Source organism: Onychomys torridus, chromosome 8 (genome assembly GCF_903995425.1).
Source record: "Onychomys torridus chromosome 8, mOncTor1.1, whole genome shotgun sequence".
In the NCBI taxonomy this organism is placed as follows: Eukaryota; Metazoa; Chordata; class Mammalia; order Rodentia; family Cricetidae; genus Onychomys; species Onychomys torridus.
In genome coordinates this window covers 70,706,307-70,734,054 of record NC_050450.1, presented here as the reverse complement: position 1 = coordinate 70,734,054, position 27,748 = coordinate 70,706,307, and the positions used below count along the sequence as shown (strand labels likewise).

General features: G+C 52.8%; 1 protein-coding gene across 1 annotated transcript in view; it reads right to left on the bottom strand.

Annotated features, from left to right (window-relative positions):
* Nucleotides 1–2,505: 2,505 nt before the first annotated feature.
* The window catches only part of Tmem132e (transmembrane protein 132E), a 56,034-nt gene continuing 30,791 nt past the window's right edge, over nt 2,506–27,748 (bottom strand). Inside the window, exons 2-9 of the mRNA XM_036196750.1 lie at nt 13,826–14,756; nt 12,204–12,350; nt 11,786–11,978; nt 10,924–11,067; nt 8,271–8,476; nt 6,092–6,380; nt 5,240–5,431; nt 2,506–4,547 (exon numbers count right to left, since the gene is read on the bottom strand). Coding sequence (XP_036052643.1) covers nt 3,495–4,547; nt 5,240–5,431; nt 6,092–6,380; nt 8,271–8,476; nt 10,924–11,067; nt 11,786–11,978; nt 12,204–12,350; nt 13,826–14,756 — 3,155 coding nt within the window. The 3' untranslated portion in view covers nt 2,506–3,494. The remainder of the gene's footprint in view (nt 4,548–5,239; nt 5,432–6,091; nt 6,381–8,270; nt 8,477–10,923; nt 11,068–11,785; nt 11,979–12,203; nt 12,351–13,825; nt 14,757–27,748) is intronic.

Here is a 27,748-nt window from a genome sequence, read left to right as displayed (position 1 = left end):
GGAAAGTTTGTCCCCTTTCAAAAGTTTTGATGTCTCCATTTTTTATGCTTAGTAGTTTCTCCATTTGGCTCCCAGATCAATCACCTTGCCTCCCTAACAGTGTCTAAAAGGGAGCAGATACAATCCAACTTTGCTAGTGAGCTGATTCCTGGGCCCAGCTCCCCAACATTCTTGAAGCATCCCTCTGTCAATAACCATTCTGTACATGATGTCTCCATTCATTTTGGGGGTTGAAGACAGGGTCATGCATAGTGGTTTCTAGTGATTGCTTCTGAGTTCTCCAATGTGGGCAGTGCCAGGGGTGAGGAGAAAGGGTCACAAATTACAGGACAGGATGTCAGGCACAGCTGGGGGCTCAGCTCCAAAGCCTGTGTGGCTTCAGCCTGCTTTGCTTCCATTGAGGACCCTAGTGTCTTGGCTGGCAAGAGTGTGAGCAAAGGCAGGCCTTCCTGCAGCACCCTCAGCTTGGGGAGCTGGGGGAATGAGGTCTCTACAACCAAGCAGCTGCTCATTCTTCTCCCCAATGTCTCTGCATGGGATGAAGCAGTTGGCAGGTCCTGCTTTCGCACACTGCTATGTGCACTGGTTCTGCTCTTCTTGCCTGACTCTGGGTTGTATTCTGTCTGCTGCAGGTATGGTATCATGGTCTGGTTGCCAGCCATCCTTCCTCTACCCAAGCAAAGGAAAACATCTAAATCCCATGTGGGATCATGATGCCCTAACCCATGGAACCCCACAACACTCCTCCTGCCCCCCACCAAACCCCTTTCACAGAGGCTTTTGTTTCCTTATTGTCAATGACTTAGGGCCAACAGGGGCAGAGTGTCTTCTACTGTCCTCTTCCTTTATCCACCCAACGTAAAACTCTATGGCTATCCCAGGTGGCAGTGGAGTCCATGAGGACTGGTCCACATTGCAGCCCAGACATCTGGCAGAGTCCAGTACACGGGAGGAAATGAATGTGTTAAGTAAGTTTAACACTAGTGACTTTCCACCCACAACTCCAACATATTCTTTCTGAGGATGCATCTGTCCCCCCCCCCATCTCTCTCCCTGGGGGCTCTAAGGAGATGCCTTGGACACCTCACTCAAAAAGGTGGTCCAGGAAATCCCAGACTGTTAATGCTGATGCTGGCTATAACACCAGCTACTCAGGAGGCTGAGGTAGGAGGCTTCCAAGTTCAAGGCCTGCTCAGCCTACAAAGTGAGTTCAAGGTCATTCTGGGCTACTTAGTACTTAGTGAGGACACTTTCTCAAAATAATCAAACAAAAAATAAAATAAAACAAAAAACAAAAGGATGAGTGGGTGGCTCGGTGGTGGACGACTGCCTAACATGTGCAAAGTCCTCAGTTCAGTCCCCAGTATGGAAAAAAAAAATCAAGCCCTGGATGAAGAACTGTCACTGAATTGACATTTGAACTTATTTAATTTAGTCAGCAAACATTTGCTGAGCACTTACCAACTCCAGGCACAATGTTAGGCACAAAGGGTTAAAAAAAGTGATGGAGACTCCCACACTCCTCCGAGAGCTAGATAAGGTAGACTGACACACCAAGTGTTTGTGTTCTGAAGAGGAACCCTGACCTGAACTTGAGCCCCACTCTCTGCCACTGGGCTCTGTTGTCAAACACATGATAAGCAAGGGGAACGTCAGTCTCCAGGCTCCCCATTCAGATCACACCTTCCTCAGAAGTTGGACTCTGGTCCTGGTAAACATCCACTCACTGAGACTCTCTCTCCGCTGTGATGTCTGCTAGATAAAGTGACTACCATGGGCACGAGACAGAGCCCTGCCCTGGTTGTGGGACAGGTGGCTATGAAAGCCAGCTGGCTTTCTATGGTGCGTTGAAAAATGTCCTGGCGGTTAGCGTATCCCCAGTTTGCAGCCATGGTCCCTTCCCTCTCCAGATGTGTACGGCTGGCCAGCTACCCTGGCAGCATCTTTTGAATTCAGTGACCACCCTGCCTGGCTTGCTGCCTATGCTAGGGGTAGTCTCTCAAGGACCTGAGGAGACCTGCCAGTGTTCCCAAGCCCAGAGGGGCTCTGCCCATTCCAAGTGAGACCCATATCCAACAGCACTTTCCCACCTGACCTCCAGGTAAGAAAGGCTATACTCCTGCCAAAGTGGATATAAGGAGAGACTTCCACCACATAGACAGAGGAACCTGGGAAGTTCTGGTGGGCATACCAAGTCACACATCTTTCCCTTCTGTCCCCTTCTACCCACAAGACCTCTCTCCTGAGCCAGTCTCGAGGCCAGCTCTTTCTTCCTGGGTTGATCACTGAAGACTCCTGGAGAAGACCCACTTTTTGAAGGCTACCTTTCCAGGGCAGTGGATCTTTTGTGATACAACGTGGGTGTCTCCATGGTACCCAAGTATCTTAAGAAACACTTCATGTAGGGAAGGAGGAGCAGGTCACCAGCCTTAGGTAGCCAGTGTTGCCCCATGTTGTCCTGTGATGAACATAACAGGACTAGACACGGCCGGCCTCTGTACACTGTCTGTTTGCAAGGGAGCTGTTGTCCCCAAGCTAGGCTGATGCCTTCCATTTATTTATGAAAAACTGACACAGTGGTGGGTAGAACCCAAGAGGTGAGGCTAGGGGGATGGGGAAGGCGCAGAGCAACAGCAGCTCCTCTCTGCCTTCACCCACCCAATGGGCCCTTGCAATACTCCCAGGTGGCCTCCTCCATCTCAGGGACGCTGGCTGTGGCTGCCTGCCCTTTGGTGTGGAGGGAAGCAGGAGTGAGCAGAGCCCAGGCTAAGGCGCAGTAGTGTTGACCTTGCTGTGGGGACAGGCTGCACATCACCCACTGCGCTTGCTATGTGGGTGCGAGATATGAAAACCCCTCTCACAGGCGAAAGGGCAGAGGAAGTCATGGGAAAGTGTCTACTTTGCATTGGACCCTCTGCAGTCAGCTCCAGGCTTGGGAGACACCCAGAAACCAGCAGACATCCCAACTGTCCCCCAATACCCACCCAAATGTTTTGTCTGCAGCAAGATCCTTGGCAAGGCAGGCAGCCACCACTTCCCACCCTGCAGGACAGAAATCCCTGAATATCGGTTTAAGAAAAAGTCTTTGTGCAGCCTATGACACAAGACCCCATTCGGGTCCCCTGCACAGGGGGGCACCATTGGGGATGTCAGAGGCATGGCAGGGCACAGTGTGGGCCCACCTGGCCCCAAGTTTGGCCTTGGTGCCTCAATCTTGGGGCGGTGGGGGATGTCTAAGATGGAATGAGGTTTGGAAAGAGTGAACAGGGCTGAACTGTCTCCCTGCTTCACGCTGGGTTTGGAAGGAGCCTTCTGCCTGCGGGGGGGCAGAAGATCAAGGTGGATCTGGCCACAACTGCTCAGACCAAAGCTGCGGTGGCAGGGACTACAAAATCCATTCAGCTGCCCCGAGTCCCTGTGAGCTGCGGGTCCATGCTGAGTCCCAGCAAGAGGTCATCGCGTGTGTGGGGATATCCTGCCACCCCAGGCCACCACTATGCAATATCTTTGATTCTGCGCATGTAATTGTGCAGGTCCGGGGGTGGAGTGGGCCGCGTGGTTCCGGCCACATCTGGACAACCCCAACCCAGGTCCTCTTCGTCCTCCTCTTCCTCTTCACCAGCAGGCACTGAGTCATAGGCCAGCTCCTCTGAGGGCAGTGTGGTAAAGGTTGTGAACTTGACCCTCTTGCGCTTGGAGGTGGGAGAGCTAGCAGGGTCCTCCGTCTGGTCCCTGGCCGAGCCCCCAGAGGAACCGTCCCCACGGCCGTGCACCTGGCTCTGGACGCTGGTCTGCGAACTGCCACTGCTGTGGTGATCACCGTGGCAGCAGGCAGGCACGGTTTCCAGTGCGCTCCCTGCGGGCGGCGACAGCTCACCTTGCACCCGCAGTGGCTGCCCATTGCCCAGAAACACCCAGTGGTGGGAGTGGTCCATGCTGGTCTGCCCCTCGGGAGGGATGCGCTTGTGCCGGTATCGCAGCACGAACACGATGCAGTTGATGAGGAAGACAAGGATGGCGAGGCAGAAGACCCCCAGCAGTGCGTACATACCAATCTCTAGGTCCGTCAGCCCCCGGGGCATCTGCAGGAAGCCGGTGGGCAGCGGTAAGTAGTCCTCTGTAGGTGGCACTGGGCCGGAAGTGCCCAATCCAGGAACCTCACCGGCGGGGATGGCAGTGCCTGGTGGACCAGCTCCTCGGGCCTCATCCTCGCCCCCACCAGGCCCAGGCTGGCTGGGACCCGGGTAGTCATACGTGGGATCCTCGTCTTCCCGCCCAAAGTGTACTCGCAGGCCCACATAGGTAGTGGCCAGCACACTCTTGCGCTTGGTTTTCTGGCAGCCCTCTGAGATGGTGAGCTCTGCACGGAGCAGATCTCCTGACCCCTCCGCCTCCGCCACCACCAGTGGGAAAGCCTTATCTTGGGTCACAGTGGCCACCCGCTCATCCAGGCTGCTCACCAGAAGCCCGTAGTCCCGGGGACTGTACAAAGAGAGTGGGGCTGTGGTTCCATCACTGTAGGAGAGCCACAGACTCAGCAGGGCTTCCTGAAAGTGGAGAGGAGACAGGAGTCAGGGCCAGCCTTACTGTCTTCTCTGATAGATACCACCAGCTCTGCCTGGCTCAGCACCCAAAATGCAAGGTGCTAGGTGGGACTCTAGACCACTCCTGGAGTACAGTGTGAGGCCCCTTGCACTGTGGGGACGGGGAACACAAGGTAGGGTTTCCAGGTCTCACCCACCACCCTGAAGATCCCCCTTCTTCTCTTGACCTGGGTGGATTTACCTTATCAGTCACCAAGGTAAGCCCAGACCTCTATGTCTGACCCTTGGCTAATGAAGCCCAGAGAAAAAAGAGGGATGTGGATCATAGATTAGGGGACAAGGGATCCCTATGGCCTGACACCACCCATCATCTTTCCACTCTGTCCTATAGCCAATACTTATACTATGTAGGTACTGATATACTACAAACTCCCCCAGAGATGAGTTTGGAGGGTGGTAGAGGAGAGAGCCCTCTGAGAATCCAGTAGAGGACCCTCAACGGGGCACTGGACCCCTGCCCAGCCCTGTGAAGGACGGGGTGATAAGATGCAGAGTTCCTTGTGTATCTAAAGGCCTCATCTGAAGATTGATGGCCCCGAGTGGGGCGGAGCCTCCAGGTCCTATTCCATACCTGACATGTTCGCCAGGGGTGGGGTGGGGGTGTTGGGGGGGGGGGGGTTCAGGGAGTCAGTTACCTGCTTGACAAAGCTGAGGGTGGGCTGTGCAGCTGTGGTGGCCAGGATGGTGTGGCTGCTCCCAGGGCTGGGTCGCAGCGACAAGGCGAGGCTGGCCACCACCTGGGCCTGCAGTTGTGTGACACTGACTTTCTCCTCTGTCACTGTCAGTTGAGTCTCCCCCAGCACAGCCTCAGTCAGGGGGGATACAACCTATGGCAGAGCAAAAGGTGGTGGGGGATGGCTGGGAGGCAGCTGCCTTGCTCAGGGCCCCCACCCAGGGAGAACTCCCAGCGTTGATGGGGAGAAGGGCCAGAGAGCACAGGACTCCTGGTTCTCCCACAGGTCTGTAAGGAGGAACAGTGGAGAGGCAGAGGCTCTCAGGGGCCAGGCAGAAACGCAGGTGCCGACGAGAGAACTGAGCAGTGGTCACAGGAACTGGTGTTCAGCTGCGGGATCAATTGTTTTATCAACAAAATACGTCTGTAGGCTGTGGTCATTTATTAGCTCATAGATGGCTGATTTCTACTCGGTCACCCCGCTGTCAGAGAGGAAGGCCAGAGGCTGAATTCTTAGACCACCCATAGGTTCCTTCTTGTGACTCAGCAGCCATTTTCTTTCCACATCCTGGTCCAACCTTCGCCACAGAGAGCTATGGAGGCTGCTGAGGCTTGGCTGAGAACTTCCCCAAGAAGTGGAAAAGAGCGTGATTTTGGAAGGTGCCACCTCAGGTAAGAGGGAAGAAAGTGTTTCAAGGGGGTCACTGGGGTGTCTTTCAGAAGTGAAGGTCCCGGGTACACCTGAATTCTCTATGTGTGGGTAATCCAGGTTCCCAGACTGACTGCTTTGTATCTGAATAGAGCCCTTTCTTACCTTAAAGGGGGTGGTGCCTGGCTCCAGTCCTGCCAGAGTGCTGCTGTCCACCAAGTGGGCCACTCGGGGGTCACCCACCCGCATGAAGTCACCGACCAGGTCGGTGACCTCCACCAGCCAGTCGGGACCTAGCATGGTGACCACCTGGTCAGTGCCCTCAGATGATGTCGTGTGAAATTGGGTGAAGACCTGCAGGGTGGCGTGCTGGTACTGCAGAGTGCAGCCTCGGCTGGCACTCTGTCTCCGTTCCTCTTCCTCTTCCTCCTCATCTTCGCTCTCCCGAGCTGACCTGGGGAATGTTGATGTCAGGACTTGGGGGGTCAATAGCACCCCACCCTGGGTCTCTCTGATTCACACACATCTCTCCCCCTGTAACTGTGCTGCACCTGGAGAGGTTCCTTCCTTCACCTTCCCAACTCATGGCTGCCAAGAGCTGGCATCCCATCCTAACGGTGATGGTGGCCTCTTCTTCAGCACTGAGCATGCACATGACACTGTGGTGAGCCTTAACCTGGAGCAAGAGGGGATCCCTGTAACAAGCTCAGCGGATGTGTCCTATGGTCATATGTGGAGCATGAGTGAGAAGTGATGGAGTCTGATGTTTGGCTGAGGAGATCTCTGAGCCAAGAGTAGGGGTGAAGCCAGTTTCTTCCTAGTGCTTTTATTTATTTGCCCTTTTCAAAAGGCAATGTCTTGCACAGCTCAGGCAAGCTCTCCCATGAACTTCCTGATACTTCTGCCTTAACTTCCCCAACTTCTAGGATTGTGCAGATATTCGCTATCACACCTGGTTTTATGGGGTACTGGGTACTGAGTGGGGATGGGGTTGAACCCAGGGCTTCATGCATGCTAGGCAAGCATTCTATTGCATGAATTACACCCTCAGCCCCCTCCTGTTGCTTAGACTAAGAGGAGGGAGGGAGGGAGGGAGGGAGGGAGGGAGGGAGGGAGGGAGGGAGGGAGGGAGGGAGGGAGAGAGAGAGGGAGGGAGGGAGGGAGGAGAGGAGAGACAGTAAGCAAAAGGGAACCTGAACTTAATGGTTTAGGAAATCCTTAGCCTATGCTGTTTGAAAAAGATGCTGAAATCAGGAGATTCCCTGGCAGGGGGGTGTGCACTAGATAATAAGCTTGCTAGTGCTTTGTTAGAATTAGCTAACTGAAACATCCATTCACATGAAGGCCTCTTTTTATGTGTGTTAACGAATTTATTCCTCACTGCTATCCAGTCAAGTATTCTATTGCCCATTTCTCAGATGAGAAAAATGAGTCAGAGATATGGAATATCATAGGGTTGGTTGCACTACTGGTAAATGACAAAGTCAGGATTTAAACTATGCTACCTGGCTAAAGGGCTTCCTATACCCTCAGCACTCAAAGCAGCATGGGCATTGCTCTGCAGCTGTTTGGCAAAGCAGAGTCCCAGGCTGTGTCCCAGCCCTGAAGCAGAGGCTGAATGTTAACAAAAGCCCCAGCAATGGAAAGGCACATTCAGGCTGGAGGGGCTCTGCTACATACATGCTTTACATGCAGCCTATCTCTTCTTTCCCTCCCTGCTTCTCTCCATATCCCTGGCTTCCCACCGAGCTCTGCTGGGCTCCACTGTGGCAGCTCTGAATGGGTGAGTAGAGCATGGTAAGTATACACACACATGGCCCACAGATGGGCACTGAGGTGTGGAAGCCTGCATCTTGGCCAGGGAGCTTGTGTGTACCTGTGTACTGTGGTAAATCTGTTCTTGGTGCTCAGCTGGGGCCTGAGGAAAGAGTTTGTGTGCTGATATTTGTGTGGGTATCCCTGGCTGGGGGACACAGGTGCAGTGTGTGCCACTGTGTTCAAGGGTGTGTCCAGCCCCCTGGATCCTATGGGTCCCCAGCTGACCCCTGTCCACTTGTACTTTAAGACTTAACTCATCTTTTCCAGGAAGCTTGGCTTTATTTCTGGAGAAAGAGGGACTCCCTCCTTCATGCTCTTTCATTTCCTGCCCACAGAGAGCTTCCCACCATGCTCTGGGATGTGTGCATGTCTTCTCACCCTGCTGGACTGAAAGCCTGGCTGGTCACACTATTTCCCCATCTCAAATACCTGCCAGTGTCTGCCCACAGACTGTGTCCACCAAGGGCCTTACACGCATGCAGATCAGACTACTGTCCCATCTTTGCACTATGTGCTGGGGCTGTACCTTCGGTCGGGAAGGATAGGTACCCTCCATCCCTTCACTTGGCTGAGGCGAGCATCTGAGAGCTCGATGTGCAGAGGTAGCTTGGGGACCCAGACTGTCATTTCCAGGGGGGCACTGAGGACATCATAGCGGAAGGTGACTCTGGCGTTCATGGACCCTCGAGACTCCTTCCCGCTCACAAACACATAGTCACAGCTGCTGGATACCTGGGGAAAGGCAGGAACATATAGCATGGGCATGGCTTGCCTTCCAGGTCCTCCTGCTGGGCGGTTCAGGGTCTGATGACAGGGCCAGCAAGCCTGCTGGAGAGCAAGTGGAGAGGCCTGCTAGCCGAGGGGCTTCCCAGGGCTGCTCTCTACTGCAGCATACTTAGGGCTCTGGAACTAGGTGTCTGCCAGATGGACTTCTCCAACCTGCAGGGGCTGTTTGACTGGGCAGGAGGAGACAGAGGAGCTGGAGTAAGGAACAGGTTCCTGCCTCCTCCATGCCACAGCAGCATGACTTGGTAGGTGTGTGGGCAGCTAGTTAATTCCAAATGGAATATGGAGGAGAGGGAATGGGGGAGAACAATTTGGGATCAGAGAAGCCTGAGCACAGGTGGGTGGCTGGTGGCCACCGATATGTATTATTTATGCAAATGTGTGCCCACCTGGCTAGCAACACTATGCCTAGAGGCTCCCTCACGGAACCCACACGCCTACTGAGGATATGTTGCTGGAAGCAGTGTTCGATTCTTCTCAGGGGGCCACTGCCAAGGCTTCAGGGTAGGTGCAGGTGTCTTGAGTGTGCTTTGGGTGTTCATGCACACACCTGACACACCCTAGGGTGGATCCCATGTAGACACACACCTGGACAATCTCTGCCAGAACAGAACACTTTGGGACACCTCCATGAGTCTTGGAGAAGTAACCATGTGACCAGTGAGCTGGACACACCCCAAAGCCTCTGTAGTGATGGGGGTGCTGGATTATACCTTGTGGTGGTGTGAATGAGAACGGCCCTCATAGACTCATGTATTTGAAAACTTGGTCCCCAGTTGGTGGCACTGTTTGGGAAGGACTAGGGGGTGTGTCAGTGGGGCAAGCTTTGAGGTATCAAAAGGCTACAACATTCCCAGTGTGCTCTCTCTGCCTCCTGCTTTGGATCATATGTGAGCTTTCTGCTACTGCTACAGCATCAGGCCGGCCTACCTGTTGCCATACTTACTACCATGGTGGTCATGGGCTAACCTTCTGCAACCTTAGTCCCAAATTAGATGTTTTTCTTTTTTTTAAGTATCCCTGGTTATCATGTTTTGTCATGGCAATAAAAAACTAGGGCATCTCCCAATAAATCCCAATAAACTCTTCTGTAAGTTGTCTTGGTCATGGTATGTGAGCACAGCAATAGAAGAGTAACATAGAAATGTGTCATCCACATATATGGACCCCTGGACTACCCCAAACCCTTGGCTGTTGGTTCCTTGTGTCCTCTTAAAGGTGAGGTGGAAGGAAACAGGAATGCACCTATCCCACCCAGGAAGGCATAGGCTGGCATGTTCTACTTGAAGGCTAGCAGCCTCCATTTAAAAAGCTGTATTTCACAGAGATTTACAGCAGTTCATTTAGAACCCTCTGAGTCCTGCTGGCATCTTAGCCATCACAGGATGGGAAAATGTGGCGGAGAAAGCACTACACGAAGGCTCTTGGGAGCAGCTGAATCTGGTCCCATCCCAGCCACAGGATTGGACAGAGGGAATGGAGGAGGGAGCCAAATTCTGTTCCATCTCCCTGAAAGACATGATGCCTGGGACAGGGGTGGACAACGTCTCCTCGGGCTCCCTAGACCCAGGGAAAACAGAGGCAGAGTGCAGACTGAGCAAGTGAGTGGTAGGATGGTACATCCAGCCCCCCACTCTTCTAAGTGGAGTAGCCAGGGAAGCAGGAGACAGACCCAGCTGTCCAGGCACTTGCTTCCATCTTACTAGAGGCTAGCCCACCCCATGGGCACCATGGCTGCGTCACATTGCCACCTGTCCACTGCCTCCTGTCCCATCTTTCCTCTTGAAAACCAGGGAAAGAACAAGCCAGGAATCTCCCGGGTGGGGTGGTGGCAATGTGGGCCATCAAGTCAGATGAATGCTCTGTGTCCTGGGCTAAGGAGGAGATGGATGGAGCTAGTCTCTGGAGAGCATCTGGGGGTGGGAGGGAGTCACAGCTGGGAGGGTCACAGGGAGTTTTAGGTGCTGGGGTGTGTCGGGATCCTCTATTCCTGAAGCTGCCTTCCTTAGCTCCAGTTTCTCCACCCTGTTCCCCTCCTGCCCAGGATTCAGGGAAAATCTATCCATCCTTCTGCCGTATTTGAGTCTGTCTTATACAGGGCTCAACAGTGACTTGCTGGGTTGGGGTTAAATTGTTAACACTGCCCATCCCCTTTGGCCTGCCTTACTCTGCCAGGACACCCATCAGGTCTGGATGGAGTAGTCCTTTGGACTAGCAGAGGGACTATGAGTCTGCATGGAGGTATCCACGCATGTGGGCCTGAGTTGTTCCAGACCTTGGGGTGCTGCTTAGGATGGCAGAGAGGAGGGGCAGCTGCTGGTCCACAGCAGGGCAGATGCATGCCCTCTTCAAGGACGACCTGGAAGAGCTTGGGGGCTCTCCCAAAGACCCACCTTGATGATGTCCTCATTGTCAGACTGGCACTCCACCAGGGCAGAAACATCCAGGACAAGGCCAGTCACCTCAATGGCTATGACCTTGACGGGAATGGCCACAGTCCTGCCTGTCAGGATGGCAGTGTTGATGATCTCTGTGTCCTGCAGGGAGACAGGGGTGGGTGGTAGGTGCTCTGCTGCATGCTTCTCTCCAGGGACATGTCTGTCACCCACTGCCCTGGTTCCTGGCTGCTGCCACTCCTCAGATATCCATTTCCTCTGGGGAAATGGCACATGTGTGCAGGGGCCTGCCTCTGCTCGGCCTCGGGCTCCTCCTCAGATGAAGTCCTTCCCTGCTTCCAAGGAACATCCTTTCCCCTGAGCCAAAGCTCTCAGAGTGACATCAGCACATTCTCATAGCCAATCACAGTGCTCTGGGTGGGTCACCAGCCCTCCACTCCAGTATGCTGGCTGCATCCACTGCCCCTTTGAAAAAGCACCCAAATTCCTCTCCATGTGCTTTTTCCTATGGGAGCTGGGTCCTTCTGGAGCACACTCCTCTCTTCGTCTCAGATGGGATGACTGCCTCCTCTCTGATGGCTTCCAAAAACTGAAGGAGACAGCCCTTTCTAGAAGAGCTCCCCTAAGCAGCCCCTTTCCAGAGAATTCGTCTATGGTGATTTCACCAGGGCCAGAGCTGTGCTTGCTTCCTGTGGGTGGGCACATGCCCAGGTCCACAGGCATCGTCTCAGAAGTGGTCCTTCTTCTCTGCTCCCCACACCACCCCATCCACATGTATAGATGCTCAGCCCTGCCCAGTCCCACTACACACATGTGAACTCATGGAGCGGGGTGGGGTGCTCGGACAAGGCCTGCTTACCATGGCCAAGGGCAGAATGGCCTGCACATCCCTCTGGATGACCGTCAGTTCGGTGACAACTCGCTCCAAGTCAGTCATGGCACTGTGGCCTCGGTAATCAATGTGCCACATGATTCTCCGCTTCACAGACTGGCTGGTGAAGTTCTCCATCTCAAAGTCCAGCTGCAAGATCTCCAGGGGTCCCTGACCCTCCCTTCAAGGTAAAACAGGAATGGGGGAGACAGAGATTGAGGGGGATGCAGGAATGCACCTCTTATTAATAGCTACTCTCCTCAGCCCACCTTAGTAACCCAACTCCAGAATCTCACTTCTGATTCCTGGAAATGGGACTGTCCCCCAGCACTCTGGAAATCTATCTTTCTCCATGGAAGCTAGCTACCCAGCCCCCAGGTACCTTATCTGCAGAAGGTGAACTCACCAGGGGGGTAGGGGTGTGCCCTGGGCCCAGGCCACATCCACAGTGGCTGTGGAATGCTTTGCCCCAGTCAGCAGCTCGGAGGTCACATGCCACAGGCCACTTCGAGACTTGGTGCCTAGGAGGGTCACTCCCTTCTTGGCCTTCACCCTGGAACAAAAGTGAGGAAGAAGAGGTGGAGGGTCAGGCTTTGATGCAAAACTTGTTCACCTGGCCACCAGCCCTAGGCTGGAGCTGGGGATGGGGGAAGTAAGTGATCTGAACTACCGTGGGTCTACACTTAACATCTGGGTGATCAGTTCTCTAAAGCTGAAGCTTTGGACACTGTCATCCCTTCTGTCTTGGCTCTGGCCTATCCTCTACTCAGTCTCTTCATACACTAGTAACACAATGTCTATACACCTCAGGTTCTTCTCAGGAAGCCCATTAAAACTCACAGAAGCCCATAGAACACACCCTCTGCCTTTTCTAACGACAGGATCTTATACAGCCCAGGCTGATCTCCAACTTTCTATGTAGCCACAGATGACCCTGTATGCAAGGTCATGGGTATGCCATGTATCACCCCTGATCTTCACTGTGACAGCTCTTGAGACAGCAAGAAGTGGAGGTCTCCTCTGAGTCTACAGCTCCAGACATTCCCATTGCTTTTTACCATGGCTTCAGATGGACTCACAGCCTCATCACCCTCTTCTGGATGTATGTGAGATGCATCCCTTAGTAAATAAGCTTCGGCTGTGCCTTAATTACTGCTGACTAAAAGCAGGTTGATGATCACCTCCCTTACATCTACGTGCTCTACTACTGTTAATGCAGCCCAAAACTCATTCACATTCAAGTCTCCATCACTGAATCAGGTAGACACCCTGTGGGAATTTGTGAGCTTTGTGGGTGTGTGCTTAGAGGAGTTTGGAAATAAGTTGCAAGGCTGATGGTGATAATTCAGTTTCTAGACATGTTGCTTGTGCAGGGAAGCAGTTTGGTGGGGCATATTTAATGTCCTCAGAATCCCTGGCCTGACTCAAACCATGATTTCCTACTGAAAAAAAAAAATATGTCAAGTAGGGATGGGATGATCTAGGCATCTGTGAGTGGCTGTGCTTTATACAGAAAGGGCCAGACATCCTTACTCCATGTTCTGGACTCATCTGTGAAATTTGGGTGAGCTACACCAGCTTGTGTCTAAGCACCTTCCCAGCCCAGATTCTGTCCTCACAGCCATGCTTGTAAAAAGGCTCATATTCACTCCTGTTGCAAATCTTTTTCTATGTGATACAAAGCAAGAGAAAGAGGCCGTGGTCGGAAACTGGAGGGATATGGTTCAGTGGGTAGAGGTCTTTGTCATCAAGCCTGACTTGAGTTGGATCCCTGGGATCTACATAATGAACAGAGAAAACCAACTCCTGAGAGTTGCCCTCTAACCTCCACAAGAGGGCCATACCAGGCAGGCCTCACTCATACAGAACAAAACAAACAAATGTAATTTTAAAAGAGAAATTGTGTAGACAGTCAGGACAAACAGTTGCTCTGGCAAAGTGTTCCTGGAGGAGGATGCTGAGGCCCTGAAGGGTCAGAGATGCACTTGACCTGGGCTAGGGAGCCCCTCGCATTCCCAGGTCTCTTACCTGAGTGTGAAGTGCTCCACGCTAGGGTTGGCAGCTGAGGAGGAGTTGGGTGCCAGGTAGAGGAGGATGCTGAGCACCTCGCCCGGCCTGAGCGGCCTGTCAGGCAGTCGGATCATCAGGTTGCTGTCCAGCCTATGCTCCTGAACCGCCCTACGCGGCGGCGGCCGGAACAGGCTGATGCTGCCTATGCGCAGCAGCGGGTGCTGCGTGGGACTTTCAGCGCGCGCGGCCGCTCCGGGCCCGGGGCCGCGCCGCGCGCTCCCGCAGCCGCCCGCTGCATCGGGGGCGTGCAGTGTGTAGTAGAGTTCTACCTGCTGGCTCTCAGCCGCCGCCTCCGGCTCCAGTCCGTCGGGGGACTTGCGGCGAGCGCTGGGCGGCGCGGCTGGGGCTGGGGGTCCGAACCAGGCCAGGGGCAGCTCCGCGCGCACCAAGCAGGTGGCTAAGCTCCCGCCAAGGCGACACGAGCTTCGCACCTCGCGTGCGTCGCGGAAAGCGTGCAGGCGGACACAGGGCAGCCGCTCGGTGACCCCGAAGTCGTCCCAGTCGCGGCCGGCCACATAGAAGAGCACCTGAGCCACAGGCTGCGAGACGGGCACGCGGGTGCGCACGATGAAGGCGCGCACCTTCCAGTTGACCGTCAGGCGCTCGGGGATGTCCAGGGTGCTGGACGGTTGCAGAAGCTCCCGCACCACCACTTGGCTGGTGCTGAAGGGTCCCAGGGACACGTTGAGGACCGGAAGCTCCTTGGTCTGGAACACCACGAAGGGCTCTGAGCGCTGCAGGGAGCCGTTGATTGCGGCTGGCGGCGGGGGCCGCGCCTCCTTCAGGAAGAAGGCTAGCCGAGTGTGCGACAGGCGGTAGCTGACCGGCAGCACAGGGCTGGCTTGGGGTCCTGGGGGGCTGGGGCTGGCCGGGTGGGAGCGGCTGGCAGCTATGGGCAGAAAACAGAGGTCCGGGACGGTCAGAAGAGGCCTCTGGGGACCTCATTGCACTGCCCCCCAACCCTCACTAATCCATCCATCCATCCCATCTCCGACAGAGAGCCTTCAGTGAAGTTGTCCTGGTGTCCTGAAAACCTGCAAAATGATGGGTTCTCAAGATGGCTCAGTGGATAAAGGCACTTAAGGCACAGCCTGACAACCTGAGTTGTGTCTCTTGGATCCACACGGTGGAAGGAGAGAACTGACTCCTGCAAATTGTCCTCTGACCCACAGCTTATGCTGTGGCATAAGCTCTCCCCTTACTCCCCCCCCCCCCAAAAAAAAACCCTGCAAAATGAGTAAAGGGTTGCTACCTTAAAGTGTGGATTTGAGGACCTGCCAAAGTCCTGTGCACAAAAGGTGATTGCTCAGGCTCTGCATCGGCACAGGAGGGCTGACTTAGGTGATCTTTGCCACAGTATGCTGGGCTAGCATTGGCACTTAGCAAGTTTTAAAGTGTTTGCTCTCCAGATCAGTTTTAGGAATGGAACTGTGATCTCTAAATAGTCAGTCACTTACATCTTACAGATGAAGGATTGAAGGCAAAGGGCACATATCACTGAAAAGCCCAGGAGAAAATTCAAATCCCAAATGGTATAGGATCCCACGAGTCCGTTATCCCAATTCCCTTTCACCACACACTCTATAACACAGAACTTTGTTCCCAGTCTCCTTATCCTAAATGCATTTCCTCCTACAAACCACCAAGGAAGCTTCTAACAATTTTGTCTCGATCACTGCTATATGTGGTGATATATTGTGTACCCCCAATATACTGTGTACCCTAATAGACTTATCTGGGGATCAGAGGACAGAGCCAGCCACTAGATTAGACATAGAGGCCAGAGAATGGTGACACACACCCTTAATCCTATCACTTGGAAGGCAGAGATCTGTCTGGATCTCTGTGAGTTCAAGGCCACACTGAGAACAGAGTCAGGCAGTGGTGGCACATGCCTTTAATCCCAGAATTTGAGATCTTTTGTGTTTGCTTGGAAAGCACATACAGCAGCAGTTCAGCTGAAACCCTCAGGGGTGAGGACTCAGAGGCTTTCAGTTTGAGGATTCATGGAAACAGGATCAGCTGAGAAGTTGGCAAGGTGAGGCTTGTTCTGTTTCTCTGATCTTTCATCGTTCACCCCAATATCTGGTTCTGGTTTTTTTGTTTGTTTGTTTTTGTTTTTGTTTTTGTTTTAGTATGACCTTTTAAAATTGGTGGTGTTACATTTGGCTTGTCCCCCTTTCCCAGTGCTGGCCTCATTTTGTACTGATAATGACCGACCTAAAACTGCTCAACTGGGTTCCCCTTCCTCCCCTCATCCTTTCTGACTTTACCCCTTCTCCTGGGCACAGATGAGACCTTCGTGTCCTTCCTTGCTCAACTCCTGGGACAAGGAAGGTCTGTGTAGATAAAGGCCTATGGTTGGAAGTCCTAATGTGTGTCTTTCTGCCAGCTTTCTGAGTCTTGTTCCTTTCAACTTGAATCCAAGTAGTAATAATGCCAATCCAGCCAGGTGCCATTTGCCATTTGTGTTTGAGAATTACATTTAAAAATAAACGGAATTTATGCAACATGACACAAACCTGTTTAGGTATTAAAGAGTCTCTCACCCGCTCTCACAATAAAATCCCAACCCATCAGGTACCTTACTGTGACATTCAGGGTCTCTGACATGTGGCATCAGGGGCCCCTTGGCCCTGAGACTCTTTCCTAGCCACACCTTGTAATGGGACATCTCACGGTCACCCCTCTCCCTTACTGCTCCTCTGTGTTCATGTTTTGCTCTTTCACCCAATTCTCTCTTTACACAAGCAGGGTCTAGCTTCAATGCCACCCTCTCCAGGAATCCTGCCAGGATGCACCCTCCACCCGGTGAGATTTTCCTTCTCCGAGGGGTGCTCTCATCTCTTGCCTTACGTGGTAGTTACTTATGGGGCCTAGCCTCAAGGGAGCCTCTAGCCAGTCCACGTACTCTATCATGGCAGTACTTGGCATTCCATGCATTCCACCTGTATTCATTATTTCATCAATGTCATTTAGACCTTGCCAGACTCACAAACATACATACTGATTCCTCACAAAGGCTGTGGAGTCCAAGTCCTCTGCTCTTGTGAGGTGCCAGTGTCTCTAACCTACTTAAAACCTGCAGTCTAATTCCCTAACTCAAAGGCTAGGGTGAGGCCGGGGAGGTGGCTCAGTAGCTAAAGTACTTGCCATGCAAGCATGAGGACCAGAGTTCGAATCCCCAGAACCCATACAAATGCTCAGTGGGCAGGCCAACCCACCTTAGAATTCCAATTCCAGCCTTGGAAGGTGAGGATGGGACCCTCAGAGCAAGCTGGCTAGTGAGACTAACCTTATGGGTGAGTTGTGGGTTTGACTGAGAGGATAAGGTGGACGTGTGAGGGACCCACTCTTCCACAAGTGTTTGCACACATGCAAACATGCATATACACACATGGATATCACACCCACGTGAAAATGGAAAAGGAAAAATTAAGGTAACTGAATCTGATGTGATGGCTATAATCCTAGCACATAGGAGAGGCTGAGGCTGGAGGATGGCAAGTTTGGGGTCAGCTTGGCCTACATAGGGACACTGATTCAAAGCAAACGAACTGGAAAACAAAACTTAAAGCAATGGATCCTTGTTGGGTCCCAGAATCCATTGTGGTATGAGGGGTACTTGATCTCACTTCATTGTTTTCTCTCCAGCAGCTCACGAGGTCTTCCAGGGATGCCATGGGTCCCTGGAGCCAGGGGTTTCCCCACCACGCTGCCTTCCTCTGCTCTCAGGGCTCTACTGCTCCCTACAAGAGGACCTGGTGAACACTGGAATGGAGAAGAACAAGATAGGGTCTGGAAGGTGTCTGTGGGGATGTAGAGAGCCCTTCTGCCTGGCCCGGTCCCCTCTCCTTTGTCCCCTCAAACAGAGCAGCTTCAGGGCTATCCTCTAAGCAGTGTGGAAACTCAGGGTGACAGCCCAATTCAGGAGGGCACAGCAGCCAGTCAGCTCTGAGAGTAAGCATCGGGAGGCCAGTGAGCAGATACCGGCTTAGACTCTACGCCAAGGCCTTCCCTTGCACAAATGGCTTCCTACTCTGAGCCTCTATTTCCACCTAAATTGCAGAGATGACATCAGCTGCAGCCCTTACAGGAATCCTGAGAGTAAGGAGAGCAGGCTTGGGAGTATGGACGCACTGCTGTCTGTGAAGGGCTGTGAATACTGTGGCTGTGGTGAGGATGCACCGTGCTTGTCCCTCTGGCTTGGAGAAGCAGCAGCGGTCAGTGGGCTGTGTTCTGTATGCAGACATGGAGAGTCAGGCAGGGCAGAAGGTCAAAATCCTGACCTTGCCCCTGCCCTCACCAACAGTCCCCAAGAGCCTCCTGGATGCTTCTTAGTGGCACTTAGCTCCATTTGCCCCTATACTCTCTTTATGGCTGACCATCTGGACCCTTTGGAGGCAGCCTGGGAGTGGAGGCCACCCAATGGGCATTGGATTCTAATAAGGGATGTGAAGGAAGTCACAGGGCCCCTCTGCCTCCTGGGGTAAGGCTAGCCTGAAAAAGTCAAACTATCAGATCTTCCATATCACCTTCTGTACCCCATTATCTGAGAAGCCCTTTCTGCCTGGGGCCACCTGGGCTGTTTCCTGGAGCCCTCTCCCCTGATAGCTCGCTTTCTTCCTCTTTCCTACAGTTGTGTAACACTTCCTCCCAAGTAAAAAACAAAACAAAACAAAACCCCCCAAAACCCGTTCCATCCTGCAGGGGAGCTCCTTAAGCAGGAGGTAAACAACTGAAATAAAACAAAAACCTTCAAGAACTCCCTGAAACTGACCAGATTCTCTAGGTCCCTCCCTGACAGAGTAAACAATAAAAGATGAGAGCCCCTCTTGGAGGAAAAAAAAGCTGCCCTGACAAGACTCAGACAGGCTAAGCTGCTAAGAAGATTCAGAGGAGAGCTGCAAAGACTGAGACCTAAGCCTGGAAGAAGCAGAAACCTGCTGAGCTGGGAAGAGGTTTAGACCAGAGTCACTTGGAAAGGACACTCTCCAACCTGTTGAGCTGCCAGCAGCCTGTGCACTGTGCCCCAGGTTCCCAGCTCTGTGAGCTGTCACCCATGCTGGGGTGGACACAGCTGTCTTTGAGTCATTTCTGCTCCTCTAAGTAACCCCTAACCTACATTCCTGTAAGTCACCCCAATGAAACTCAGGTTCACCAAGTTGGACTTGGGTGGTGTCTGTACTTTGATCTCTAGTGAGTTCCCTATGTGGAGTTGAGTCTCCCTAGGTAAAGTTTTATCACACAACACCTATGTTTGGTCAAGGGTATCTTCCCCGAGTGACCATGACATCAATGCCACCTCTCCAGTCATTCTAGGCTCCCCCCACCTTTTGAGGTTGGGGCTCATGTAGCCCTGATAGCTTAAGACTTGCTTTGCAGCAGAGGATGACCCTGAACTCTTGATCTTCCTGCCTCTAATTCTGGTGTGCTGGGATTGCAGGCCTGCAACAGATACCATTTCTGGGTTTTGTTTGTTTGTTTGAGGTACTGAGCATAGAATCAAAGGGCTTCCTGCATGCTAAGCAAACACTTCACTAATGGAGCTACAGAAAACTAGAGAGCCTGCCTTGTTCTAATTCCCTCAAGGGACTACCACTCAACTAGGTGCACTGTGCAGGAATCTGCGGTTTCTGCCCACCAGAACTTTGATCCCCCAGGACAACGACATCGACGAGTGTCCTGTATTACTCAAGCACTTAGGACATGGCTGACACACAGTAGACCCTCAACCAATATTCACTGAAAGGATGAAGTTCTCTGAGCGGTAATGAGCTTCTCCTTGGTGTGGCCTCCAGAGGAGCCTGGATGGGCCCTGGGGGAAGGCTTGTGGCTCTGAGCCTTGCAGTGGCTTTTATCCTCTTTCAGTGACCTTGCAGACAGGGACACTAAGCTTCTGAAAGGGAGTGCTTGCTCTAAGCAAACAGCCAGTATTCAAGCTGATTAGAGTACTGCCCCTTTTCCTGTTTGTGGGATGGTGGCCACAGCAGCCCTTCCCTCTCTGAATCTGTCTCTCTGTCTCTTTCTGTGTCTCTGTCTCTTTCTGTGTCTCTCTCTGTCTCTTTCTCTGTCTCTCTCTCTCTCTCTCTCACTCTCACACACACACACACACACACACACACACACCCCACACCCCACCAAGGGGAGACTCCAAGTCACTGTATCCTGCTGGGCCCTAAGGTCTCCTCCGTGATGAACAGGGTTGGTCTCTGGCTTGGATCCTGTGTCTTTAGCCAAAAGGAAGCTGCTTGGCCTCTAGAGGCTCTGAACATTTTCTTGGGTGGCTGGATAGTGCAGGAAGTAGGGCTGATAGGGTCAGTAGAGGTCACTCAGAGGCTGCGGTTTCAGAGCTAGTGGACACGTGCCTGAGTGTACATGCCCTGAGACTTTAGCACACAGCTGTGAACAATGAACTTGATCGAGCAAGGTGCAGTCCTAGGGATATGAAACATCTAGAAGTCTCAGTTTCTCTGTTGCTGTCTGTCTGCCTGTGTCTCTCTCTATGTGTATTTAAGACGGTCTCACTATGTAACCCAGGCTGGCTTTGAACTTGGGATCCTTCTGTCTCAGATACCCGAGTTCTGGGACCGCATACATTTGGACTCCTTTATCTGCTTTGGAAGGTTGCTGAATACAGACAAGTGTAGGGTAGTTGCAGGGGATCCACATGAAGATGGAGGTCAGGGCATGTCAGTGGTGGGAGCATAAGAAGTGTTTTAGGGGTGAGGCAGGGTGGTAAGGACAGCTGGGATAAGCCTTGGCATACTCACACACAGCAGCTGCCTGTGACCTGCCTATGGCCTGGAAGCCAACCCATGCCTTATGCAAGCATGCACATGTAGAATTCCACTCGTGTCTGCTCAGCACCCCCCTCACCCCAGCAGGATGACCACCGTAGTTCTCTGGCATGACCCTAGGCTCCAAGGTCACCTGGCTCTTCCTTTGTGTGGGTAGTTTCCTTCTGCTTTGGGCCTCTGGCCACATTTTGATGCATGGGTCTCTTTTCCTGGTTGGCATCTCCCGCACGAGGGGATTCTCTGTCTTTTTTGTCTTCTGATGGGTGTCATGAGCTGGACCGTGTCTTCCTGGTTCACACCACCAAAATCTCAGCATGCAGCTGTTTGCAGAAAAGGTCTCTAAAGAGGCTCTATAAGTATGATGAAAATGTGGGTCCAGCGTGACAAGATGTCTTTATAAGGAAGGAGACAGCAGACATACCCAGAGGCAAGATGACATGAGACAGGAGAGGCCAGCAGGAAGAGGTCCTCACTGCACTAGACTCTGCCCTCTCCTCTGTCTGCTCTCAGAACTGTGAGATGACATGTCTCAGGTGCCCAAGCCACCCACCTGCTACACCTTTTCATGGTGTCCCTGGCAAATGACTATTTGAGAACTGGCTGCTTCTGCCTCTCACAGCCTCAGTTTCCTCTAGGAAGGGATTACACAAGTGTGATGGAGGAAGACAACGTGCTGGGACTCTCCATCTTTTGCACTTGGGATAGGGACAGACATTCAGCGGGCGGGGAGGGGGGCATCCCAACCCCTTCCAGATTACGTTTAGCAAGGGAATCTCATCCCCTTCCAGACCATGCCTAGCAAGAGACACTTCCTGTAAGGGCTGGGCAAGGTCTCTCCTCCTCATCCCTGGAAAGACGAAGGGCATCCTACCTACCAGGACCCATTGCCCATGGGAAGGGCAGCTGGGGATGATGCATTCCCTCAAGCTTGGCAATCCCCAGCCCCCGAAGCTCTTCTTGCCTCTCATCTCTCTGTACAGCTCCAGCTCTGGAGCCAGTGTGAAGCAGATAGATCATCAAAGAACTCCCACATTAGCTACTTCAGTGATGATTTCCCTGGGACCAGAGGATGCTGGATCACATGTCAATTGGCCTTTGACCTCTTCCACCGTCAGACCTATGAGCCTGCATTTTGATGCATCTGCCTTTGCAACTGAGCTGGGATATGACAGACGGACTGGACAGGCTTCGTGCAGAACAGAGAGGCTCCCAGTAGATGCTTGACAAATAGTAGTCACACTCCTTTAAGATGCTGGGGACACGTGCAAGGAGGAGGTGGGTGGACAGAGTTCCCGCCCTCTGCCTTTCGGACTGGCCTTAGGCATGTGAGATAACTGGGTGCAGAGGCTAGTCCTTCCCTTTCTTTATCAAATGCATAAATAAATCTTCCTGGAAACGCAGGGTTGGGGACACTGGCCACCTCCCTGCATCTAATCAGAATCAGATGCCTCCTGCCTCTACCTCTAATTGTCCCTAAATTAAAACTAATCACTTTCAAATCAGAAAAAAAAAAAAAAGCATCATTAGCTTTGGTGAATTTGAGGCAAAGGAGCCCAGCTGTGCTCATGGGTGCTGGTCTGTGTGCTAGGAGATAGCTGTGTGTGTGTGTGTGTGTGTACACACGCACACCCAGACACACGTGGATCATATGGAAGGCTGGTGTCTGGGGACCCTTCAGTTCCTGCTTCTGAGCTGGAATGAAGCATCAGAGCAGACAGGAACTTGAGACCCAGGCAGTCTGACACAGTTGGAATCCCAAAGGAGAGAGTTCTGGACGTCTGTGTCCACTGGCACCCTGGATACATGTAGTTATTATCACAGAAGTTTAATTGGAAGAGGGTGAGGCCACCAAAGGGGCAGGTTCTCACGGTCTAAAGATGGCAGTGATGACAATTTATGACGACATATATCCAGAGCCCATCACAGTGCCTGGACTACAAGTGCCAAAGGAAGCCTGTGCGTCATACCAGTGAACGGATATGTGCATGGATGGACAAATCCGTGCATGGGTGAATGAACCAATGAGAGGGGGCAAGAACCATGACGGAGGCAGGTGATTGGCTTCCAGGGGCCATGTAGTCCATGTTCAGGGTCCATCCTGCCACCCCTCTCCAACTCTACGCTGTGGAGAAAGTTAAAGCTGGCATGGCAGAGGGCTCTGCTCCCAGGGAGCAGTGAACCCAAGCTTGCTCTCCTAGGGCTGAGTAGTGGGTCTGGCTTGGTATGCTGTTTTCTGCCCCCTGTGACCTATGACCCAGCAGGCAAAAGGAAACTCAATAACCAATGGCAACCAGTGTCCCTGTGGGGCAGACTGCCATGGGGGAAAGCCTGCTTTGGAGGAGGCTCTTTTAGAGAATAAACAAACAAATGACATCCACTGTTTGCAAGTGTTAAAGAGACAGGGTGTTCCCTTCACCCCACAGCAACAGCACCAACTACACAAACTGTCTAGGAAGCAATTTCAAAATATGTGCCCTGTCCCTGCCCCCACCAGGGTTCAGGACCCAACAAAGGGCCTGGGCCTGGTGTGAATTGCCTGCTGCTGAGCAACACTTTAGCCTTAAAATGTGTCATCAAGGGCCTGGGCAAGGGATACCACTCACAGCCCAGCTTAGTGCAAGCAAGGCCCCGGGTTGAATCCTCAATCTCTCTCTCTCTCTCTCTCTCTCTCTCTCTCTCTCTCTCTCTCTCTCTCACACACACACACACACACACACACACACACACACACATGCACACGCAGACTCACATGTACAAATGACCCCCACACACAGACTATTTTAAAGGACTTGAAACTATTCACACCTTTTTCTCAGCAAACCCTCCCTTGGGAGAGTAATAAGCAGGAACATGACAGAGGATTAGTGCAGAAAGATGCTCTGCAGCCGTGAGGTGCTTCTCAGAGTAAACAAGAAACAACTTAAAATGTCTGAAAGGAGGGCTGGGTTAAAAATGCAGAGGTATGAAAGTGAATACCTGATCTGGTGTGGCTGATGTTTGCAAAGGGGAGGTGACCCAGAGAAGGCGCTCAGGCTGTTAAGGACCAGGGAGCAATGTGGTTTGTGTGCAGATGCAGACCACGTAGGGGGGTGCATCAAGACGCTAATGGTGTTATTTTGGGGGCCGGGTTTGGGTGATTGTCATCTTTTTACTTTATCCTTTTATGAATTTCTTAGTTGTCTACAGTGAACATGTATGGCTTATAAAATTGAAAACAATAAATGCCTTTTTAAATGAAGAAAAGTGGTAGAGGCTGTTCTAAGAATAAAAATAAAGGACTTTTAAAAAGGAAGGAAGGACGGAAAGGAAGAAAACCCATAGGGCTTTGGTGTTGCACAAACTTATATTTCCATGACTGCTCTGACCCGTCTAGCTGTGTGACCTTTGGCAAGTTGCTTAATTTCTCTGAGCCTCCATTTCTTACACCTGTAAAATGAGATTCCCAGTCTCGTTCACAAAGTCATTGTAAGTAAACTCAGGGATGGAGCTGGTGCACACATTCATTTCTTCCTGTGTGTCTTCAACAACACTCAGTGGTCATTTAGTCAAGAGGAGGGAAATGCTGACCTGGTTTCCTCAGCACTCAGGGCACTGTGTGGCCAATGGTAAGTGTCCTGTCAGTTTCTGTTAGGTTAAGTGGGAGAAGTTAAGAGGTGACAGGTACATAACACAGGGTCCCAAGAGGCACAGAGACCGGGAGGAGTACCAGCTGTTGAGGCCTAGAAGCCAGCCAAGAGGCCCTGCCAGTGGCCTGCTGTGTGGCCTGTGTTGGGGGAGGCCCCCTGCCTTCTCCTAGCATGGAAGAAGTAAGTCCTTGCCCTATGCCACCTGGGTGAGCCAGGGAGACCTGTCTGGACAAAGTGGAGCTCAGAGCGATAAAGCACTGGTAGCTGGTCCCCTCCTCCCAGGAAGGGTCTCTGTGTCTAGGGTGAAGGTCCCTGGCTCAAGCCCGGGAACCAATTAGATCCAGCTTTGCTTACCTACCCAGTGACTAGCAGACTAGCAAGAGGTTGCTTTTGAATGTTTCTGTGCTACGATCATACCAATCCCTAGAGGCTGGTTCCCACTGCACGTCGGGGTAGGTGGGAGAAGGAAGAGTAGAGAAGCTTCTAGCAGCCCAGAGCTCCCAGATGTATCAGTAGCCTCCCTCTCCCCCTAGATCCAGAAGCAGACCCCAAAGACTAACACCCCCTACTCTCCACCCCCACCCATGCTGGCCAGAACCCAAGGCTTCAGAGTGTCCTGCGGGTTGGGATGCAGGACAGGTTCCCTTCTCTGCTGATCTAACCCTTTCAGGAGCCCCACGCCCCCATCTCTCCACTGAAAGTGCATCAAGAAGAGGATGCGGGTCATGAGGGCTGTGGTCAGTAGGCTCAGCTATTATCCGCTGTGTGGTCCTGAGGAGGGGCCTCTGCATGCCACCTTGGGCTCCCTCCCACTCGGTAAAATGGAGTGCGAACAGCATCTCTTTCAAGAGGATGCTTCAAATAGTCTAATGAAGGACTGCCCACAGGCTGTCCCCAGCCGGGCTGATGCTTGAATGTGGCTCTCACTGCCATTCCCTGCATCCCCACCACATGGCCTCGAGGGTCAGTACCCAGGGGTCCTCCAAGACCCAACTACTGAATGTCCTCCCTCCCATGTGGAACCTCAACACTAGTGCTCCTTTGCTGACAGTGGGGGTTGGTTTCTACTTTGGTCAGGCCCAGCTGTTTCCTTGATTTCCTGGCACCCAGCACAAAGTCTTGTACCAGTTTCCTGCTGAATGGAGGAAGGAAGGAAGGAAGGGAGGGAGGGAGGGAGGGAGGGAGGGAGGGAGGGAGGGAGGAAGGAAGGAAGGAAGGAAGGAAGGAAGGAAGGAAGGAAGGAAGGAAGGCAGGCGGTCTTAGGAGGCTGTGCCAGCTAACATATATGTACGTGCACAGCCTCAGTACCTCTGCCAGGCTTTCTTCCATCTCTTTCTTGGTTCATCCATCCTGAGCTGGCTACTCCTTTTGGTTGCTATCCACAACCCTCCACCAGTGAGAGAGCAACCCAGACAGGGCATGAGGACTGCGTCTGAGAGCCTGGAAGAGAACCAGGTACCCAAGGTCAGGTGACCACGGGCCCACAGTGCGCTTGATTTTTAGAACCATCTAGACAAATCTGACTTAGGGAATTCAAGGCCCAGTGAGTACAGACTTGCTCACAGCCTACAGCCACCACAATATCAGAACCAGAGCTTCCTGGGTCCCTGCCTGCCAGCCCAGAACCTCACCCCCAGACCAGGGTTACCTCCAGAGGCCTGTGAAGACAGGAGGCATTGTGCTTCCAGCTCAGCTCATGCTCTGGAGCTGCTATTGTGGAAGGTCCAGCAGTCCTGAGCTCCCATGTGAGGGCCCTTCTGAGATGGGGGTGGGCAGGAATAGAGGAAGTGGGGTCAAGGGTTTGTAGGTCTTGGGCCTGGGGTCAGTTAGTGGGTGTACATCTAGAGATGAAAGGAATCCTTCAGACTCTGGTACCAGCCCTTTGTCCCTAATGGTCTCCTTACTACCTGAAGCCCCTGCCCAGGCCAGTCTCCGGGGCATGAAAAGCTGCCTGTCCAACCATCACTATTTGAGACCCCTATCACCACCAGCCACAGGGAAAGGTTTCTAGAGTCTGAAGTAAGCATGAGTGCCTTAGTTAGGTTTCTCCAGCTATGATAAAACATCGGGACCAAAAGCAGCTCAGGGAGGAAAGGGTTTATTTCACCTCTCAGGTTGCAGTCCATCATCAGAAGAAACTGAGGCAGGAAGCTGGAGGCAGGGACTGAAGCAGAGGCCATGGGAGAACACTGCTTACTGGCTTGCTCAGCAGCTTATTATATAGTCCAGGACTACCCACCCAGCGACAATCAATTGTTAGTCAAGAAAATGCCCCCCCACATTTGCCTACAGGCCAGTCTGATGCAGGCCATTCCTCAGTTGAGACCCCTTCTTCCTAGATAGGTCTAGATTTGTGTCGAGTGACAAAAAGCAACCAGCCCAGCGATGAAACCAGCCACTGGGACAAGGCTCTGAAGGGCCTTTGGAGACCAAGTTTTCCTTGGCCAGCCAGGAAGGGGCATACAGCAGCAAGGCGGGCAATGTGGGAGGGGCAGGCTGAGGGAGGGGCTGACACTATCCCCTACAGGTCTCTGACTTACCCAGCGGGCTAGGTGGGGCCTGGGGAGGGAAAGAGACCTGAAGGAAGACAGACTGAGAAGAGGCTGTTGGGAAGGCCTGAGAGAGGGTGGTGAGCACAGCGGCTGCTGTGAGGAGAAGGAGGGAGGAGGGAGCTCGGGCAGGAGGAGGGCTGGGGAGGACTGAGAAGGAGGCCAGTACCTGTGCTAAGCTGCATGCCTGGGCTGGAGCTGAGCCGGCGGGGGAGGGCGGGGGAGGGCGCAGCGCCCGAGTTCCACTAAATGACTAATGTGCATTATCCTAATTATAGCGGAGCAAGCTGAGCCCCCCCACCAGCGTGGGCCGCCTGCGTGCATCTCCTAATAAACAATTAGCCCCAAACAACAGAAAAGGAAAAGTGTGTGCGTGCGTGCGTGCGTGTGTGTGTGTGTGTGTGTGTGTGTGTGTGAGAGAGAGAGAGAGAGAGGGGGGGGATAGGTAGATATATGCAAGGAGCAAGAAGGAAGGGAAGGAGGGGGGAGGGAGGGAGAATGAGAGAACCTGTATGCTAGCTGCTGGGGTAAGGGGCCTGGGCTTGGTAGGGAAGCTCTGGAGAGAGCTAGGGAGGCAAGTCACCCCCGCCCCCAGCCTGTTGATGAAGGCTCAGCAGAGATAAGGACTACAGCCAACAGCAGGGCCCTACCTGTATAGGGGTAGGGTACATGGGCTCTAACTAGCCTTCAAAATTGCATCTGTAGTGCTAGGCACTGGGCCATACCCCTGGCCTTCACCATAACCCCTGGGGAGAACACTAGCATTCCTAGTCTTGCCAACCGAAATCAAGTTCAGAGAGGCTAGGAGGGATGCTCAAGGCCACACAGCTGGAGGGAAGAAGGCCCATCAACCATTTCCCCAGTTGGGTGTCATTAGCGGCTCCCTTGCCCATGAATGGAATGGAA